Below are 20,012 nucleotides of genomic sequence, written 5' to 3'. Positions count from 1 at the left end.
GACCGTTTGATCGACCGGCCGGTCAGGCTAGTGGGCAGGTTTGCTAGCGTAGCGGCCTGCGGAATGGATGGCTGCTAGGCAGCTAGGCCGGCCGTTTCGCTCCCTCTCGATCTTAATGTTGATATTAGTGAGGAGCCTACGCACCTAGAGGGAGTCCACCTAACAACGGGCGTAAGCGTCCTCCCATCCATGCATCCATCCACACGCCCCCCTGTCAAGACGCGGACCTTGGCAGGTGATGGGGAAAACAAAGCGATGCGCGATGCAAGAGACCGCACAGAGCCGCTGACTATTCGCCTTTCTGCTTCGAGGCTACTGTAACTCGAGCAGTCCCCGCAGTTTCCGGGCTAGACCAACGTCACGTCTAAAGTGGCTGACACACGGATTGGTGGCCTGCGCTTGCCTGGTCCCTCGACAATCCGGTTTTTGGACGCAGGCCTGCGACTCTTGGCTGGCTGTCACGTCAAGCCACAGGCTCTGGGAGTGCGGCGATTGGGTGATCGGCGGGATACAACGTCATGTCCGGTTTAGTCATGGCGTAATGGCTGGTGCTGTTGCATTCCGTCGCTTGTCTTCAAGATCCGACTGCGAGAGTAGTCGAGAGTAATGGTCAGAATGGTAGTTGGAGTGGCAGCCAAGGTGGGGTCGATTGCGTTCTCGATGCCCGTCTCCCGTCCTGTTTTCCTCCCAAATTTCTAGCTCTTCTCTGTCCCGCCCGTCTGTGGCTTTCACCGTCCCAAACGCCCGCCCTTTTTCAGCCGTCCTGTGGCTCTTCGACCACTTCTTGATTGACCTGCGCGACTACCCAAATCGAACTTGTAAGTCAGCCATGAGAAAACCGATGCAACCAGTATTCACAGTTCGGATATCTGTCGGAATTCTGATTTGGAAATGCATATTCAATTGCATGATAACAACAAAAATGGGATTTCATAAATCGTGACCACGCAATTGACTTCGTCCTATTTTGCAAGCTGCAAATTACCGTCCCTTGAAGTTGCCCGCCCATCAAAACTTGCCCGCCGCCAAATACTATAGGAGATGCGAACCCGAAACCCAAAAACTTCCCCGCCATCCAATGCTGTCAATACGCTTCTCACTGTAGATCCTGACTGTTTCCCGCGAACCTAGAAGCCCCGTCCGTAGTGATTACTCCAGTACCATCCGTCCATCTTAGCTATCTGCGCCTAATTGGAACTAGGAAGTTTGCTTTTGCTCCTCCGAGTTCACCTCAAACTTTTTCTCCTGCCTAAAGACCGTGGGAATCCGGATGGTCAGTTGGATACCATCCGATGTAGACTTGACATCAAGGAAGATGTCGGCAGGGGATGCCGTTCTCGTCCACCTTGGGCTTGTTCTCGTCCGACTGCCCTTGCTCCTTCGGCTCCTCGCGGGGGCCTTGTCCCTGGCTCTTGTTTTCCGACGGCACAATCGCACCGCTGAGGCCGTTGGGCTGGTTGGGCTGGTTGTTGAGCTTGCCGATGATGTTGCCATTGCTGTCCATGATATTGCCTTCCATGTCCACCTGTAGGTTTCCAGGCAGCGGTGTAGTGCCAGAGGGACGAGGAGGCTCTTGATGCTCTTCCTCTTTGGGTGCTTGAGGCTTCTCAGGCGCTTCGGCAGTGAAGTTCTCAGTGACGTAGCCAATAAGCTCCCCGTTGTCCCCGTAGATCTCACCCCTTGTCAGAGACCTTCTTCCCGATCATGGACGGCAAGTCACCAGTCGCATGACCAAGCACCTTGCCGGACTCGTCGACAACATTGGCGACATCGTCAATGGTCATGCCGACGAGTCCCTTGGACAGGTCGGACAGGTTAGCCGGAGGCTGGCTGCCGATGGGTGTAATCTTCTGAATCTTGGGAATCGGGTCAATGTTAGCCGTTGACACGCGAGGAGAGTGAATGAATGGATCCAAGAACTCCTCGGGCGGGTCTTGCGACCCGTCCCCGCCGTCAGCACCCGTGTTGGAGCCCTGTCTCGAAGCATTGGGTCTCTCAGGGATAGGCAAGGGGAAGTTCACCTGTTTGTTGATCCGTGCCGGTCTTCCCATGTTATCCACTGATTGACTATGTCCGCCATCCTTGTTGCCGTTCTGTTGCTGACCATTGCTCAAGTTGTACAGTTGATCCTGGCCAGCTTCCCGGTCCTCTTGATGGCCAGTGGGTGTTTGGTCATCCTTGGAGGCGCCGGAAGTCTTGTCTGTAGCCTTGTTCTGTACATCCTTGGCAACGCCATTGGCCTTTTGAGCCGCATCACCAGCGGCTTCCTGACCCTTTTGCTTAGCATCTGAAGCTTGAGACTTAGCTTCGTCAGCCTTGCTGTCGACCTTCTGTGACTCGTCACCAGCAACATCCTGGGACTTCTGGGCATCGGAAGCCTGGGACTTGGTCTGGTCAATGGCTTCATCAGCCTTGACATTGGTCTCACTGACGAGCTCGTCGTCCTTGGGGAGTGCCTGCATCAGGTCACGCGAGATACCGTCGAAACCATCAACGGTACCAGCGCCAGTGGCGCTAGCGCTGTCCTTGCCAACATTCTTCGCGTCTTGCATCTTGGCCTCGGGTTTAGTCGCGGACTTAGATACAACTTCGGACTCAGGCTTGGATTCAGGCTTGGAGTCGGACTTGGAAGCTTGCTTAGGTTCTTCAGGCTTGGACCCCGGCTGAGAGTCTTGCTTGGAATCCTGCTTAGTTTCAGGCTTAGTCTGTTGCGGGGAAGGCTTGAATTCGGCCTTAGAGTCTTGCTTGGACTCTTGTGTAGGCTCTTGCTTAGAGTCGGGTTTGGAATCGGATTTGGAATCTTGCGTGGACTCAAGCTTGGACTCAGGCTTGGACTCAGGTTTGGACTCAGACTTAGATTCAGGGCTGAATTCTTGCTTGGAGTCTTCCTTAGATTCAGGCTTAGACTCTTGTTTGGACTCTGGCTTAATCTCAGACTTGGACTCAGCCTTGGAGTCGGGCTTCGAGTCTTGCTTAGATTCAGGCTCGGATTCAGTCTTGGACTCTGGCTTGGAAACAGGCTTGGACTCTTCCTTGGGCTCAGGCTTCTTCTCTTCTTGTTCGGGAGCTTGTGCGATAAGGGCCTTGACAAACTCTCCCATCTCAGGGTGGCCTAGATCTGAGAAATACTTCACGAGATCTTCCGGGCGGTCAAGATCGTCGATGTCGTCGTCGTCACCACCTGGCAGCTGCTTCGCGAGGTCCTTGGCTGCTTCGGGGATTTCTTGTTCGTCTTGATCCTTGGCGGTGTCGGGAACTTCTTGAGTTCCGTTGGCGGGCGCGGGCTTAGAGGAAGTTCCGCGCGACAATGAAGGGGTATCGGAGGTCTTCGCGGCCTCGGTCTGCTTCTTCGCAGGAGCGTCTCCGTCCTCCTTGGGGGCTTGCTTCTCAGCAGTATCGGCTACCTTGGAAGCCTTGGAGGAGGCGTCTTTGGTTCCTTTGGAGAGCTCGGCAGGCTTCTCAGCCTTCTGGTCCTTGGGTGCCTTGTCTTGCGACGCTTCGTCTACTTCTTGGGTAGGGGCCTTCGGGGCCTTGGGCTTAGAAGATTCCTTCTTAGGCGCGGAGCTGTTGACGTTGTCGCTAGCAGCCGAATCCTTCTGCGAAAGCTCTTTGGAAACGTCCTTGGCTTTCAGGTCCTTCTCAGGGGTGGTAGCGGCGTCAGGCTTTGGTGAACTGTCTTTGATATCGGGTTTAGGTGGCTCCTTAGATGCAGAGTCCTTGGCGCCGTCAACGGTCTTAGATGCCTTCTTGGGTGCTGATTCCTGAGCGTCGTCGGAAGTCTTGGAAGATTTCTTGGTTGTAGAGTCTTTAGGTGTAGAGTTCTTGGCGTCTTCGGCAGGCTTGGAAGCCTTCTTGGGTGTAGGATCCTTGGGAGCAGAATCTTTACTACTATCGACAGCCTTGGATGCTTTCTTGGGGGTAGAGTCTGGAGTGTCGTCAACAGATTTGGATGCGGAGTCCTTAACGCTGTCGGCCTTCTTGGATGCCTTTTTGGGTACAGGTGCAGCGTCTTCCTTAGGCGACTTGTCTTTCGTATCAGTCTCCTTCGGTACAGAGTCTCCGACCTTCTCGACAGACTGAGATGGCTTCCGCGAAGTGGACTTGGGTGACTTCTTCGGTGCAGAGTCCTGGACGGCCTTCTTCGCGTCGGGAGCGTTTTCGGTAGGAGGGGCGTCTTGTGGCGAAGCGTCCTGAGCACTGTCGGACTGCTTGGGCGCAGTGCTTGACTTCTTCTTCTTAGGCAGGGCCTTGGTGTCCTCAGATTCTTCCTTGGGCGTCTTCGTCGCCTCGTCTTTAGATTTATCGAGAGCTTCAGTGGCGTCCTTGGAAGCGTCGTCCTTGGAGGGCTTCTTGTTCTTCACCGAGCTCGATTTCTTCTCTGCAGTATCTGTCGCGCCCGTGTCCTTGGGGGCGGCCTTCTTAAGCTTGGAGGTCTTCTCGAGTGCGATGCCTGAATCGTGCGAGATCTCGGATGAGTCGTCGGCGACGTCGTCGTCTTCGTCGTGCTGGTTGGATGTAGATGCCTGCTTCTTGCGCGGCGCAAGGTCTTGGGAAGGGGTGGCAGGTCGCGACTTTTTCTTGGGCTCGGTCTTTTTGAGGGCAGCGTCTTGGGCAGCGTTGGTTGGTGCGTCCTTAGTCTTCTTGGAAGCGCTCTTGGGTGCAGCAGATTGTTGATCTTGATCTTTGCTGGTGGATCCTACTGCGGGTTCATCTTGCCCCTCAGCTTCTTCGTCAATTGAATCTTTCTTCTGCACGGGCGAGCGACGTGGCTTGCGTGTCGGAGTGGCAGGGGGGCCATCTTTCGAGGTGTCCTTGGCAGCGTCTGTGCTGCGATTGACTGTGTCGTTGGAAGTGGAGACGTTGTCGTCCGTCCGCCCAGCAGCATCCGAGCCAGCAGAACCCTCGCCGTTGCTCAACTCAGCATCAGCCTTATCGGAAGATGCCTTGGGAGGAGCTTTGGGGGACTTGGATGAGCTCTTGGAGGCGCTCTTGGAGGCCGTGGGGATTCAGAGCGCGCTTTCTGCGCCGCATCTTGCGCCGGCTCGTCAGCGGGCTTGCTGGGAGCGTCGGCGCTGGGCTGCGGCGCTTTCTGAGAAGATGATGTAGAGGGCTTGTTAGATCTCTTGACAGGCGGAGTCTTGGTCGAAGGTTTGAACATAGTTCTTCTGGGGGTAGGGGTTTGTGGGGTAGACATGGTGTCAGCCATTTTGAGAGCCAACGTACGGAACCCGTTCAAATTCAGATAAAAGAAGAGGAAGGAGTAAGCTGTAAGGATAAGCTTATACAAAAGTTCGACGTCGGTGAATTCGGGGGGCATTCATATAGACTTTAAGGTAGTGAGTTTCCTCACTTTACAGAATAACAAATACACTCGGGGCTATGTATAGTAGTCGCACGGGATGAAACAATAGCAGTGTAGATGATGTCCAGTCGGAGTTTTGTTACTAGCCCATGAATCATAGCCCGAAGCTCTCTGCGTCATTGGACATCGGGTGGGAGGGACAGTCGGTTAGAATCTGGCCTGCACCCCATCCTATCGACTTGCCCTCACGGAACCATCTGGGCCTAATCGCGATCCCAGCCTCAGCGGACGGGAGAGGAGGGCAGGGGTATGCCAGGCCGTTGGCATTTTCTGCCGTCGAAACCAAGTTAATTGTTGGAGGAATACGACGTGGTGGTCGAACTTGGGGGGTCAGCCACACGTCAGGTTGATTCATGGCCTCCATGGTGCATGGGTAAGCTCACTTGAGCTGCAGTATGCGCTCGACTTCCCAGTGCTTCCGACCCTGGCACCTGGTCTAGGATCGATTTGCGCCCATGGGTGCGGACAGTCATCGTCATTGGTCATTGGGGCTCTCGAGTTCGTTTTTCCCAGCGTCCAAGAGGAGCGACCCATGCATGTTAGTGGCAGTTTTGCTCCGGCCGCTAAAGGGATACTCGGGATTGTTCAAAATCAGCAGTTCGCCAAGTGCCCCAGGCAGCCAGGGCAGGTTCGAGGCGGTCCTTGCTGGGATAACCTGTTCTGTCGGCGTCCGTCTTGTAGTAGTGGCATGTAGTTTTCCTTCTCGTGACTGCCACCCCCTCACAATGACTTCATTGCTTTATGGGCATGCCTCAGCTCGTATGCCGCTTTGCCGGGTGGGATACGAGATCCGGGGATGGTCCTGGCCGGGGTGTAAGAGGTTATATGCAGATGGAAGCTGGTGCTTCAACATGTCGAGTCGTTCAATTGAAACTGATTGATACCTAGGTATCAAATTAATAAAAGAGGAGATCATCTCGACACAGGCGCGCATACGAACACCACGGTCACCACCTCTGTGCATGAGATTGATCGATGTCGATTTCCCCATAGCACTGATCGTGGCTGAGAAGGGTCGCAAGTAACAGGTAACAATTCTGAGTGGTTGATAGTTGGCCTGCTGCCCCCGTCCGAGCTTCTGCGGATGATCGCCAAGGGTAAGTCGGGTACTTGCAGCGGGGGAAGCAGTGACGCAGCGGGGTACGGGGGTGTCTCTAGAATGGAAGGAAACGTCTGGGCCATGGCTTATTAAAATCCCATGCTAACCGAGCAATCAACGGTCGGCCCGGAATCTGAGCACACACGCTCCTCCCACCATTTTCATGCGCCATCCCAGGTTGGCATCACTCGCGGTCAAAAAAGGCAATGCTTGCAACTTCCATCAACCTTATCTCCAAAAGATGGGCTGACTGTCAAACTCAATTCGAGATGAGAGACGAATCGCTGTCACTGGGCAAAGGGAAACGCATTTCGATGCTTCTGGGTGCCACTAGGCAAAGTCATACCAGATCAGGTGCATGTCCGTGCTGTAGCTGGCCGTTCCGCAATTGTGTGTCACTTCGGCAGTGCGCAATTCTGTCGCGGAACAATGGGCGAGACAGTCCACGAGGAGGGTCCTCGGGATCCCGTTGCATGACGGGAGAATCGAGTTCTGTGCAAGTCGAGCGCAAGTGCAAGTGCAACAGACAGCCCGCGCGAACCGATAGGCCCTCCTCCGTCTCCTCCCCATCTGGCCTGTCCAAACTCTTGGTCGATCTGGGTTGTTCAAATCTAACATGAACAACGGGGCTGACTGAGATTTCTCGACAAGGCTCAGATCCCACGATCCGACCCAATTGAATGGATCAGATACTGACTCGTTTACCAGCCGCAAGCGGCAAGTACATGCAGGTATCTATGGGAAACATCTCAATGAGCATTGGCAACCGCCATAGCCAACGACTCGACGTCAACGCCCGTTGGAAGGTGTGCGCAGTTCGCATAGCAAAATTTCATTATTTCGCATCTGCCAACTTTCCCTCCAGTTATGATGTCAAGACCTCTCGGCCGCCCCTCCAGAGCAAAGGAGGGGTGACTGGGGTCGGAAGCTGTGTGAGATTGATAAATTACGGCGCCGCCAATGAGATTGGCGCTGGTCAGCCACCGAGAACCATCCAGAAACCCCACCCTGGCACTTCAGTGGCTAGTGACACCAACCACGCTGCATGCCTCGGGCGCACTATGACAGAGTCCGACTGGCACTTTCTCTTCGCCCTGCGCATGCACGTTTTTCTCGTCTCGTAGCGCATGCTCTTCCTCCGTAAGCAATTGTCACTACAACTACGACTACCACTGCTGCTAGAGGTAAAGAAGCGTGCTAGATAGAACTCACGTACCTAGTCGAGAACTGACTTGAAATAAGCTATTATCGTGTGTCCTGGCACTAACGGTGTTTCTAATACTTTAGGTAGCACCTAGCCGCAGTGCGACCGCTGGAAAAACCGTTACTCGGGATATCCCCTGTTGAGTGCGCCACGGTAGGCCCACGATATGTAATTGGCCAATTCCAGACCAGCTAGTGGCCCGTTTCTGAAACTTGACACAAACTCCAACAACTTTCCCTCTGCACGCCATTCCTCCAATCTTGGATTACACCGGAGTCGCAGATCTCATGATTGCCATTGGCCACGGTGTGCTACTGACAAGCAACACTGGCAGACTAGAGCACTAGCAGCGGTATTGTACGGTATTGTATGCACGTTTCCGCGCTGCCGCCCTTGAGACGTCTCGCAACCGGCAATTGACGACTGGGTATGATAGTGTCCATTCATGAAGATTTCGAAATCCACTCGTAAGTTCAGATCCATCGTCTATTTACACAAGTACAAGTTTCCCTTACTCATACACACGACGGCGTTGAACTCCAACTCCATGCTCCTCCCAATAGATTAAAAACTAATATTCCAAGAATCCCACAAAGAAGTCAAACTAGGAACAATCGCCCAGCCCAGCCCACTGGCAAGCAATGGCGCTGCGCTGTCCTCGGTCGAGCACAGGCTATTGCCATGCTATGTAGCCGACGGCTGGGAATGGCTTACTGACTACAAGCCTTCACTGTAATGACGAGTGCCTGGTTAGTTACCTGCATTGCATTGTCGTCTTCCAGTGGCTTCTCTACCCCCCACCCTCGTGCTGCCGCCCCTCCTTGAAAGACGGTGTGGTGTGTGCGGAGACTGAGGTTCTTCCCAGACGGAACTTCTGGTGCCCCTCTTATTACTCTTCTCGAGTCGCGATCGACGCGGCATCCCCGTCTGCATTGCATCGTGTTGCGTGTGCTTGTGGCCAGTTTACTCACTAAAGTTGAAGGGTGAGAAACGGCCGATAATGTGTGTGCGCGTGCGCGCGCCAACCAGCATGGGTTGGAACGCGCGTAAAGAACATGACATGGCAGGACAGGACGGGACAGGACGGGCCGGGGGTATCCAAGGGCAAGTAAGAAAAGTGTGGGTATACGTACAAGAGCGATAGAGTAAGATCACCGTGGATACGGGCCTTCAGAGTCACCTCGACCTCGAGGTTGAGATCCAAGCGGAGCTGCAGTGGGTTCTTTCCGCCGTCATCACCCTTGCCTTGCTGTTGCATTTGCTGCTGCTGCTGCATCTGCTGTTGCATCTGCCACTGTTGCATTTGCTGCTGCATCTGCTGCTTGTTGTTGTCCTTGCGCTTGCGACGACGCGGCGCCACTTGCTTGTCTTGGGCGTTCTCCCTGTCGGACTCCATGTATTCGGGCTGGTTGCGGCGCCTTCTAGGGCGGTCCGGCTTCTCTTTGGTTGCCACGTCGCGATTCTTCTTCTCTCGCTTGGCCACCTCCTGCTCCTTCTTAGGCGAGGGTGAGCGGTTGTCGCCAACAGCAGTCTTGGCGTCGTCGTCGGTTTGCGCCGGCGCCTCGTCCTTCTTCTGTTTGGGCTTCTCAGACTTGGGCTTTTCGCGTTGTTGCTGGGGCTCAGGTTCGGGCTCATCTTGGCCTTCCTCTTCGCCCTCGCCGTCGTCTTGAGCCTTGGCTTGTTGCTGGTTGTCTTCATCCTGCTCCTCGCCTTCTTGGTTCTCTACATTGTCGTCGTCGTCTTGCTCTTCTCGGCCTTGGCCATCGTCCTGTTCTTCGTTCTCATCTTGGTCCTGGTCTTGTTGCTGGTCATTGTCGCTGTCTTGTTCTTGTTCTTGCTCTTCGCCATCTGAGTACTGCTGCTGCTGCTGCTGCTGATCCTCAGTTTCCTGGCGAGGAGTCTCTGTCTCGGCTGTGTTTTGTTGAGAAGCCATATTAATGTAGTGGTGATTCGCGTGTAGGTCTGAATGGGTATCAAAGTATAAGGGGACGAGTGTTCTCTGGAAAACTGGTAAACGTGGGAAAATGGTCGTACAAGTTGTACTAGCGGCGGAGGTCTTTTTGTTTTATTCACAGGCCAGACGTCGAGTCTCAAGATATGGCGACGGGCTGCCAACTTTGACGGCCGTGACGCAATGCTCAAGGGCTAGCATTAGGTCACTCCAGCGAGAGTCGTGAGGATTCGGCCCAGGCCCTGCATAGGACAGGGGTGTTCTGCGCTGTACACATACCGCCCGGAACTGTCAAGCGACTTCTGAGTACATCGGCTCCACCATATCTTGACACACCCCGGACATACCCAAATTTGGAGAGCATCCGCCGGGTATGAGATCATGTCGCATACCCTAGTCTATCACTCTGCGCCCCGAGTACGTGCTGCCGTGCAGCTGCACACACCTTACGCGTCTAGCCGTATAATTTTCTTCCCCTTGAGGCAGGTTTTTGGTCTCCAGAAACTCTGGGGTTTACTCACGACATGCCGTGCTATCTTTAGGCGTCTCAAATGTTCACAGGGTTGATATCCTGTTTTGCTCTCACCATACCTACCGGCAGTCTCTCGCTTACGGTTCAGCATACGCAAATACGAAGGCCTGTCTGCCTGTCACTCGTTCCGCTCGTTCATTCGTCCCGCAATTCTTGCCAACCATCACTTCTTTCCTCTCTCAGCCACTCAGTCACGTAGTCACTTCGGTTTTTATTACGTCTACACCATGGCGCTCTCTAGCCTTGGCCTTTTGATCATTGGCTCCATACCTACGGTCATCGGCGTTGCGGAAGCTATCGATGCCCAGAAGAAGCAGAACCAACAAGCCAAGGAGCGGATTAAGTTCCATCTGACGGCCCAGTTCTCAATAGACGGCAAGTCGGCCGTCCAAACGGCAACGGTGGTGTTCAAGAACGACAAGGTATGGAAGCTCCGTCTATCTCGCATTACCCACCCTTTAAGGACGGACAGCACTGACCAGAACTCGTCATGCTTCTGTAACAACAGCTTTACCTGGACCACCCGGCACACCCTGTTTCGGGCTACAAGTTCAACGGCTTTTATTTTGGGTACCCGGGCCCAGAGAACCACCAGGGCCTCGTGTCGATGGCCTCGGACGACCCTCCGGCGCTGCACTGGATCTACGCCAGCAGCGAAACCAAGGCGCTACGTCATGGGCCGCGCAAGGACACGGTGGACCAGATCATCGGCCCCTGGAACTGGTCCGAGGACGAGGAGTGGCTGGTGCTCGAGGGCTCGCCGTACTTCCTGGCCGTCGAGGAGGAGGACGGCTCGGGCTGGGCGCTGTACTACGACCAGGCTGGGGATCTGAAACAGGCTTTGGCGCCGCGCAGAATGGCGGTCATCAGCTTACACAGAGAGCTGCAGCTGGGCGTGTCCAGTCGCATGGTCGGGGGAAGGATGGCAAGGAGTGAGTGGTGGGCGGACATGGGTATTTCGAATTGTGACAGTTCATCCGGCGCAGGCGCTGGTTTCGTTTCCCAGCTTGCGTCTTTAGCCTGGCGTTTTGGGGGTAGATAGACTAGGTAGGGGGGGTGGTAGGGGAGTACTGGTGTATCTGACCATTGTGCCAAAAAGTAACCATTCGAATTGCTGACAGCACCCAACGCCTAATCCCAAGGTTGCGGCATTGGATTTTTTACCCCTGTAAAAGTGACTTGGGGGTACTTGAGAGCTACCAGCCCTGTGCGTGGACTCGCGGAAACAGGGGGCTTTTGATTGAGTTCCCACAGTGGAGCGCCGAGCCAATGAGCGCACAGTTGACTCGAGACCGGCTAGCTGCGAGCCTCCTTGACTTGCTAGAACTTTTAGTCCTGCCCGTCCTGCCCCCGAGAACATGTGGCTTATGATGTAAAGTCAAGCCACCCCACTCTCCCAACTTACGAGGCCTGCGCAGCTGGGGCCTGTTACCGGCCTGGCTGGCCAGTCTTAGCTGGACACTTGGGGTTGCAGCTAGCCTCCATCTCGATTCCTATCCGTGCTGGGTTGCCCATACTACTTGCCCAGCTTTACGGGCTGCTTGCTAATCGTCACGCCCCGTTTCACCTCACGCAATCGCTCACCCTCCTCTGTGTGATAGGCTTCTGCCATGCAGCAAAAACAAGATTGCCATCCCTGGACTTTCCCGGCCCCCTTCTCGCTTACCTCACACCCTGCCCAAGTCAGTCTCGGGGCCCAGGCCCTGCGACGGATCGGTGACGTCGACAGGCCATCCAGGGCAGCGAGGCAGTGAGAGAGGGCCTGCATCTTGTCGTGTAAGGTGGGGTGGGCTTACTTACAACCCTTCTTGCAGATCAACCGTCTTCGACGTATTTTATGTAAATAGCGCCGTTGGTGACAGTTCCTCCCTCTCTATTAGATATTCACATATCAACTTTTTATATTTCCTCTCCTCAAAGAACTCGCCCTCACTTCCTCCCATCTAACGTGCCTCTCCATCTACCATAGTACCTACCCGTACCGTACTTCCCTACACACATACACACCACACACATCATGTCTTCTCAAGAGAGAACTGCGAAGCCTCAGCGCCAGCAGAAGAAGCAGCAGCCCCCGCCCGAGCCCGAGGACCAAGACGACTACTCGGATGACTACTCGGACGACTACAGCGAAGAGGAGGAGGACTACGAGCCCCCGCCGCCCCCCAAGCGCAAGTCCAAGACCAAGCAGAAGGGCAAGCAGGGCGGCGGTGGTCCCCCTCGGCGGCCTGGGCGGCATCCAAGACACCCTCCCCGTCGGTGATGTCGGCAAGACTGCCGGCGGCCTCGTAAACGGCGCGACCGGTGCCCTCGGCGGCGTCGCTGGCGCTGCTGGCGGCGGCGGCGGCGGTGACGGTGGCGGCAAGAGCGACACTCTCCGCCTCCGGTTAGATCTCAACCTCGAGGTCGAAGTTACGCTCAAAGCGCGAATCCACGGTGATTTGACGCTGGCATTGCTGTAAGTGATAACCCCCTCTCTCCTTTACTCTAACCATCACCTTCTCTACGTTTCCCCCCTTCCCACCTTCTAGGGAGTCCCGCGACTTGCTATTTTTACAATACGTCCACGCCAATTTGCGTCAACACTGTCTTCCTGACCGTTTTGGATGAAACAGGGATTCCTAGAATGTTTTGCAATTCCCATGGACTCGCATGGCGACTGGCGCGCGCGCATTGCTTTACTGTCTTTGCGCATTTACACACACACACACAACACACACATATACCCACTGCTGTTACACTCTTTTTTCACATGACGTGGACTTTTACCATGCACCATTTACGGTTGAGAGGAGAAAAACAGTGTCTTATGACTGACATGTGCAGGAACTGAAAAGAACAATGTGATACCCATCATCAATACCTACCTGGGCCCACGGACCTAGTCTACTATTACCTATACCCAATACACCGACACCAACTACAACAACACCATCCAAAAACCCATCAACAATTTTCGGTCACATTGTTTCTTTTTCAGCACAGGCGGGCGGCAGCGATACTGGATCAAGGCGTTTATGAGGAACTTTCGTTGTTTTGTCGTTGGCCAACTCTAAAGATGGGACGTTTTCGGTTACATCCCGCACCCGTCTGGCGTGATCTCTGGTGGCAATGGACGGGAAACGGGCACTACTTTGGTGCGCGGATTCAATTCAATTGAACTCCCACTGCTACTATTGGAGACTGGGGGGGCCGGGGAGGAAAGAGGGAAGCGAGAGGTTATTCCAAGTTTTTTGCCAACATGGCGGGCCACCAGGGCGGGCTTAGTGGAGTGCCACGATGTCACCGTTCCCAACGGCCGCCAATGGATCCGAACAGGCAAGGTCCCGCGTTGTTCCTGTTCCCTCTCATCTTCTTCTCAGTGCCACGGCAGCACGGCATTGACAAAGGCAACTACCCACTGGCTTACGACGTACGCGTCGCAACATATAGCGGCGATCTTATTGCGGCGTTGCTTGTGGCGTTGGCTTTCGTTCGTCCCTTCCAGTCATCCCGATGGGGCTGGGCATCGCAACCCGCAGCCTTTGCTCCGCGACTCCTTCTTCAACGCACACTGAGATACACTGAGATCTGTTACCTTCATACCTAATCAACCCTACACTCTTGTAACTATATACATTGTATTTAATAAGTAGGAGATGGCGCAGAGAAGACATGAATCTACGATATTAGACGAACCATCTTGTGTTCCGCGACAAATGCTCCGAGTTAGTGCATGCTCTGATCTTGGATATGTCAGATCAATAGATCTATCTGTTGGCCACTGCTTGCCACTTATTTGTCACTGTTCAAATTAATGCATATTATCTACACGCCCTGGTACTTCTCTTCCATTTCCATATTTCCCGGGCTTATTTCCAATGCGAAACTGATCAGACGGTTCTCGAAAAAGATCAACGTTCAGCAATGCTTTGACGTCGCATTAGAGTCAAAAAGTCAATGATGTTGTTTTCTTGCTGCAGACTGATTGATTACGCACTGCCCCTCCACCGCCTACAGTGGACTTTGGTGGGGTGAAGCCCTGCCACGTTTCAATCTTCACTGAAGCGTCCGCCTGTGCTCTCCTGCCAAGCTGCCAAAGGTACTCGCCTGTACCAGGTAAACCCAAAACCGCATGTCGCTCATCCTATCAGCCTGTCACTCACCCGGCGCATGAACAATACGCGGCTCTCAGTTATTGAGATCATCGACAAGATTGCCATTGCCCCCATGATATTGCTACTCTGCACACGTCGTCCTCGTCGCCGGGACGCGTGACACAGCGAAGGAAGTTGTTTCAACTTCTCCTTGCAAGGTCCATCCTGTATCAGACCGACGGCGAAGAGAACACAATGGGCACCACTCAATTACCTACCTGACCTGCCAAGATGGTTGCATTCTCGTGCAAACTCTGTTCACTGACCGCCCGTTCGACAGGCCTTCCTTGCCCTGTGTTTCCAGCCGTTTCCGTTCAATCCCTTTCCGCTCTCTTCCGTTTTCGTACGGCCGAGCGACGACGCGACGGCGAGAAAACGGGATCGTCCGTAGGAACTTTAAGCGGTTCTCGCGCGAGAGAAAATAGCCTTCCTTTCATGGCACTTTCCCAAACCATCGGGATAAGCGCCCACCGCCCACCACCACCCCCACGTGCGTTTTGACTTTTCAAAGGTTATCAAAACAGGAATCTCTCGGTTCCGTCTCGCCTCGGGGCATGCGGAGGGTCAATACGAGACGCGACACATGCCCAGCCTCGGCTCGGCCTTAATAAGTTCAGTGTCTGACTGATGATCAACCGCGCAACCGTGCTCAAGAACCCTCACTTACTCACTAGATACCCAGCCGGCCAGTAGCTAAGCCATCATCAAGTTCCATTGCCTCAGTCAGGCCGTCGCGACGCGCAATACTGGCCTCCTTGACCCAGCATTGGTCTCCAGTCATGCTTCATCGCCCATTCCATCCCTATTCCCACACCCACCGCTGGGCATCGGACGTTCGCTCCTCCCAACCCCATTGTCGGGTGCGGGCTGCCAAGAGGCCCTTTGTTGCAACGATCCTCCCTGTTTGCGGTCCTTGCGGAGCTGACCAGGAGCTCCCTGCTTCGCAACAGATGCGCTGGTGGGCGGGGGTGTCCCAGCAGTAAAAAGCATCTGCTGTTGTTTCGGGAGTATGCAGTCGAATGCGATGACTCATGGCACGATCAGAAGAAGAAGGAGAGGTTAGTTCTGGTTTACGCACTTGGCTTTAGACGGAAACCAGTGAGTGCGGTCATGATCTCATGGTCCCCAGGGCATTTACGCAGTCACCCGTTGCAGAGTTTATCACAGCGGACTTCCGTTCTTGGAGGAGCGAGACCGCGATAGAAGGAACTCAGAGGAAGCTCCTGAACTGCCGAGATTGGTCAACATCTGCCGACCCTCGTCTTCCGCGCCAGCGGTCGATAGTCTAGGCGATGAGGGGCGATCTTGTCTACTGGAGTCCGGAGCTGTGCCCGATGACTTTTGTGGTGTTGACTGCGTGTGGCAAGTGCAGTCACGACCGGGCTGCGAATGTGCTCTACGAGAACCTCCCCGATTTGCGAACTTTGAAGCAGCACTAACGACGATAAGTGTCGAATGTTCAATTCAAAAGGCCGCCAGATCCGTACTGCATGCCTCTCAGGCAAGCGAGGGGCTGGCAAATTGCCTTCTGCGAACTGCACCCGAGATGCGTGAGTGATGCCGCAGGATCCGGTGATGTTTGGTTTACCTCTGCCGGGCTCTGGTAGCTGGCTTCAAGAGGACTGACTGCATCAGACACGGCTTGTGAAAGTACCGGGCACAGCAGTACGGTCATGCTTTTCGTATGTATAATCGGGAGTATCTGCAATGCTGGGTAGCGTGTATCCAATGTACATGCAGCTCCCATTCTCGCTTTGATTCGAATGAGTACATGTGTGATAACAGGGTTTCAAGGCTACAGGCTGACTGCGACAAGACTCGAGAAGCCGGAATGTTCGGTTCGCCAGGTATAGGAACATGGCCCTCTCGATCGATGGACAGTTTTCGCCTGCGTCGTCGCATCCCGAAACCCGAGCGAAGGTAGACCGACTGTCAAGCTGCATATGCCACGTGCCGGTCTTATCTCTCATGGCGGATAGATTGCTGTTTGAGTCGGGGAAAGTTGCTGTCGTAGCCAGATGTCGGGAATGCGCGCCCGTCGATGGTGCAATGTTGCGTCGCACTTGCCGGCGTCGCCTTCGAACCAGGCCGCTCGGTAACGTCGCACGTCCAGATGCCGTTCTACCTGGCATGCAATGCAAATGCAATCAATCTATATACATGCACACAAGTTCTCGTGGCAGCCACGGCAATCTATCCTTACCCCAGGTTTTCTTTTGCCCCGGCTAAATGGCTGCCCACCTCCGTCATCGTACGGCTGTCATCCGAATCACTTGAACTTATGTGACCATCCCCTGGTCCGATATATGCGACACGTGATATGCATGTGCTGCAGTTCGGCAGCGAATGGGAAGGAGATGGACTGAGTCGTGGAAGGGAAAGGTCGATGGAAAGAAGGAACCGATGACTTTTGGGTAGTTGGCTTCCGATTTGCAGGCCTTTGCTTGCTTCGGGGAAGGAGCGATTCATATGGCTTAGGTGTCTTCCAATGTAGTACCGATTCACCAGCAGAATCACGACTCTTGGCATCAAGTCAACCAGTCCGTGTCAATGAGACGCTCTCTTGCTCCCTAACAGTGAAGACAGGCCCGTCTTGAGATTCTTTCCTCCGTCCTGTGACCTTGCGACTTGCGACCGGGCACGTGTTCTGTCCTACCTCGCCGTCGTTGAGTGAGTGAGCAGGAGGCCCTCTCCCTCTCTGGGTCAACACCGACAATGTCGACCGCATCCGCCCAAGCCATCAGCCCGCCCGCGATCCCCGCGAGCCAGAGCCTCCTCCCCGTCCCGACCCAGGTGCAGATCTTGGCCGCCTTCGTCGCCGCGCTGGGCGCCGGCTGGACCGCCCTTGCGGCCCTCTTCGTCTACCGGTTCCGCAAGCACGTCGGCGAGAAGGAGATGGCGCAGCGGATCGCGCACCGCTTGGCCACGACGACCCCGAAAGAGGCGCAGCCGAGGGAGTTCATCGATGATATGGTGTTGGAGGAGCTGGCGATCTTCAATCGGCCGAAGGGGCCGTGATCAGTGCATGCAGGGATAGATGGTGGGAGAGGAGGAGAGTCGGCTGGAGGGAGAAAGGGGGTCGGTAGAAGACCACGGGAAGCTCTGTCTCATTCTCGAGTCTGGGCTGGGCGGTGAACTCTTCGCTCATCTCAACGCCGAGGAGATGTTCCCCAAACCGGTCGCTGCCTTCGACGCGGTCGAGATGGCTCTGGCGCTGTCGCACCTGCACATGAGCTGGGGGTCGTGTACTGCGGGTGGCTTGATGCTCGGGGGCTCTTGCTTCTGGACGGGATTCGGGGCCAGTTAGGAACGCAGGCATGTATCACAGGTGGTTGGGCTATGCGAACAGCCGTAGCAGAATTGAGACCTGTTGGTATTGTCGACAGTTTGTTCAAGGGGCTTTGTTGTCGTTGGATTTTTGTACGATGCTATGCATTCCTCAGCACCCACCCTTGCCACGTTCCAGGCTCATTGCGTCGCTTGACATATAACGGCGCACCCATCGTCTGACCTTCGCAGTGACTTACCAGCCTCTAGGCAGTCTGATTCATGCCTGCCCTCGAAGCGCGTCGGCTGTTCATTTTCTTCCATATAGCTTGCTTGTAACCAGCCTCCTTTGTCACAGAGAGGGTAGATGACTGTACGTGACCAACATTCATTTCGCGACGGTCGCAAACAATGTATCACTGCTGATTGTTGTCTTTGGGGCCTCGAGGCTTCTTTGTGGTCATGTCACGCATGTTCAATGCCACTACAGTTGGTCCTGACAAGACATATACCGACACACATTGGTGGTCAGTGTCGGTGCATCGGCTTTTGTCCCAGTGGTATGTTCAACAACTACCTTACCTAACGCCTCCATTTGGTGATCTTTCCGCGTCGAAGATCCATAGTAATCATGTCGTTCCACGTATCGTCCGCGACTATACCCATGATGTCGCTCGTCCCAGAAAGCCCAACTGCTGCTGGTAGGTGCATCGCGAAACTCTCCCCTTCAACTGTCCCTGCCGTCTTGCATGCCTGCCCAGTGTCAACAGCGTCCATGCGTCCATACATTCTTTCGTTCTCTATCCTTTAATGAATGCGCCCTTTGCTCACGTTCCCTTCCGCAGTGCTGGCCATCCGAGAGACCGTCGCAAGCAGCCACGCCACCGCTGCTGCTACCACCACCACCACCCCCACCACCGCCAAACATCCCGCCCCCTCGAACGAGACCAAGGTATCCATCTTCCACAAGCACGACCTCGACCTGCCCCCGCCATCCTGGTTCGACTCCCAGGCCAGCTGGCCCCTCGCCCTGATCCCCCTCACGTTCGCCATTCTGCTGACCATTTGCATAACCACGGTCACCGGCTCGCGACGCGAGCGCATCCTGGGGGTGCAGAACCCGGCGAACGAGAAGGTCCTCAAGCAGCTCCGGGACGAGCACATGATGATGAGAGAAGGAAAGCGGTAGGTTGTGAAGATCCGAGGAAGGGTGGGCATCGGCGCCCGGAGGGAAACGGAGGTCACAAGACCGAGAAACCGACCCGGATCGACGGCAGAATTGCGGCGTCACGATCGCGATCGCGGATATTGGCCGCGGCGGTTTTCAGGGATCTCATCTCCGGCGCGGCCCGCCGGGGAAGGGAAGCGCGCTTGAAGAAGGCGAATGGAATGCTAAGAAGCCCTGGATTGCACAGCCCCCTGCTACCACCTTGGTCCACTGTACGTCATTACATAAACCGGTATTTTTTTTTTTTCAAAAGTTCAATGCACGGTGAATCCCCACTATAAGACCACCAACACGGTAGAGCCCCCTTTTGACCGTGAGTGAGTGAGGAACGCAACACCGCAACCTCCACGAGTCGTTCGCACGCCCATCGACTCTCCGTCTCGTACGAGACTCAAGCAAAGACGATTTCCGTCGGACTTGTCAGATGGAATTTTCCATTCGTTCACCACTTTTGCATCGGATCCATGTCACGGTGGACAGTGCCCGGCGGGGCGCTTTTTCATGTGATGCAACGCATCCCCGGGATGATCCCAATGTAAGGTCCACCCTCATGATCCACCGCGGTCATTCAAATTAAGGCGAACCCCCTTTCCCTGCCAACGATGAAGAAAACAGAGCGAACCTGTTTGCCGGAGACGCGGTTTTTGGTCTGCGGCAGTTCCTTTTTATCATCTTTTCCTCGTCATAATACATGCACCCCCATACTTTGACCCGGGGGAACACCAGACAAGCAACAAATCGTCGTCATTCTTTCTCCCCCTCGATAGCTGGTATATCACACAAGACGACGACGACTACTGTATCTTCTCCATATACCACGGCCCCACAAATAGGCGCCACGCGATAATAATTCGAAAAAGATCCCCGTTTGGGTAGAAGCGGAAAGGAGACGACGGACCGGACGGACCGGAGAGACAGGCAGCCATGAAGTACAACCTCGACGAAGCGGAGTGGGCGGCGCGATACAAAGAGACCTACCTCGAGCAGGTCCAGCCCAACTCGTGGTTCTGGAACTGGTTCATCGTCGGCCTGTTCGGCGTATGGGTTCTCACCTGCACCATCCCGGTGGCGGCCTACTTCGCGAGGAGGCACACCGGATGGAGCGGTCCGGTTGCGAAGCAGATTGCGGAAGCGGAGGGCAAGGAGAAGAAGGCCCAAGTCTAGAACACCGCCGGAAAGCAACAAAAAATCGGCACTCAAAGCCTGGCCAACAACAACATATATCGTGCTAGG

General features: G+C 54.7%; 8 protein-coding genes across 8 annotated transcripts; 6 read left to right on the top strand and 2 right to left on the bottom strand.

The window, feature by feature from the left end:
- Positions 1 to 1,306: 1,306 nt before the first annotated feature.
- PG997_014953 (uncharacterized protein) lies at positions 1,307 to 5,206 on the bottom strand (the record flags this gene model as incomplete). The annotated part of the gene is made up of 3 exons (XM_066819267.1): positions 1,307 to 1,672; positions 1,740 to 4,986; positions 5,193 to 5,206. The coding sequence occupies 3 exons, from the start codon at positions 5,204 to 5,206 to the stop codon at positions 1,307 to 1,309; spliced, it is 3,627 nt and encodes a 1,208-aa protein (XP_066661455.1).
- Positions 5,207 to 8,635: 3,429 nt separating this feature from the next.
- Positions 8,636 to 9,598, bottom strand: PG997_014952 (uncharacterized protein; the record flags this gene model as incomplete). Its single annotated transcript, XM_066819266.1, has 1 exon — positions 8,636 to 9,598. One exon carries the CDS (start codon positions 9,596 to 9,598, stop codon positions 8,636 to 8,638), a length of 963 nt encoding a protein of 320 aa, XP_066661454.1.
- A 777-nt stretch (positions 9,599 to 10,375) lies between these two features.
- Positions 10,376 to 11,079, top strand: PG997_014951 (uncharacterized protein; the record flags this gene model as incomplete). Its single annotated transcript, XM_066819265.1, has 2 exons — positions 10,376 to 10,570; positions 10,657 to 11,079. Coding segments are annotated over 2 exons (618 nt in total), but the record flags the coding sequence as incomplete, so codon positions are not given.
- A 1,086-nt stretch (positions 11,080 to 12,165) lies between these two features.
- PG997_014950 (uncharacterized protein) lies at positions 12,166 to 12,610 on the top strand (the record flags this gene model as incomplete). The annotated part of the gene is made up of 2 exons (XM_066819264.1): positions 12,166 to 12,361; positions 12,393 to 12,610. The coding sequence occupies 2 exons, from the start codon at positions 12,166 to 12,168 to the stop codon at positions 12,608 to 12,610; spliced, it is 414 nt and encodes a 137-aa protein (XP_066661452.1).
- A 4,389-nt stretch (positions 12,611 to 16,999) lies between these two features.
- On the top strand, positions 17,000 to 17,302 carry PG997_014949 (uncharacterized protein; the record flags this gene model as incomplete). Its single annotated transcript, XM_066819263.1, has 1 exon — positions 17,000 to 17,302. The coding sequence occupies one exon, from the start codon at positions 17,000 to 17,002 to the stop codon at positions 17,300 to 17,302; it is 303 nt and encodes a 100-aa protein (XP_066661451.1).
- A 19-nt stretch (positions 17,303 to 17,321) lies between these two features.
- PG997_014948 (uncharacterized protein) lies at positions 17,322 to 17,591 on the top strand (the record flags this gene model as incomplete). Its single annotated transcript, XM_066819262.1, has 1 exon — positions 17,322 to 17,591. The coding sequence occupies one exon, from the start codon at positions 17,322 to 17,324 to the stop codon at positions 17,589 to 17,591; it is 270 nt and encodes an 89-aa protein (XP_066661450.1).
- A 774-nt stretch (positions 17,592 to 18,365) lies between these two features.
- PG997_014947 (uncharacterized protein) lies at positions 18,366 to 18,740 on the top strand (the record flags this gene model as incomplete). Its single annotated transcript, XM_066819261.1, has 1 exon — positions 18,366 to 18,740. The coding sequence occupies one exon, from the start codon at positions 18,366 to 18,368 to the stop codon at positions 18,738 to 18,740; it is 375 nt and encodes a 124-aa protein (XP_066661449.1).
- A 963-nt stretch (positions 18,741 to 19,703) lies between these two features.
- On the top strand, positions 19,704 to 19,943 carry PG997_014946 (uncharacterized protein; the record flags this gene model as incomplete). Its single annotated transcript, XM_066819260.1, has 1 exon — positions 19,704 to 19,943. One exon carries the CDS (start codon positions 19,704 to 19,706, stop codon positions 19,941 to 19,943), a length of 240 nt encoding a protein of 79 aa, XP_066661448.1.
- Between the last annotated feature and the right edge of the window lie 69 nt (positions 19,944 to 20,012).

The sequence above is a fragment of the Apiospora hydei genome (assembly GCF_038363865.1).
Source record: "Apiospora hydei strain CBS 114990 chromosome Unknown utg000010l_segment0_segment0, whole genome shotgun sequence".
Lineage (NCBI taxonomy): Eukaryota > Fungi > Ascomycota > Sordariomycetes > Amphisphaeriales > Apiosporaceae > Apiospora > Apiospora hydei.
The sequence above is the reverse complement of the archived record's forward strand: the minus strand, read 5'-3'. Positions and strand labels throughout refer to the sequence as shown.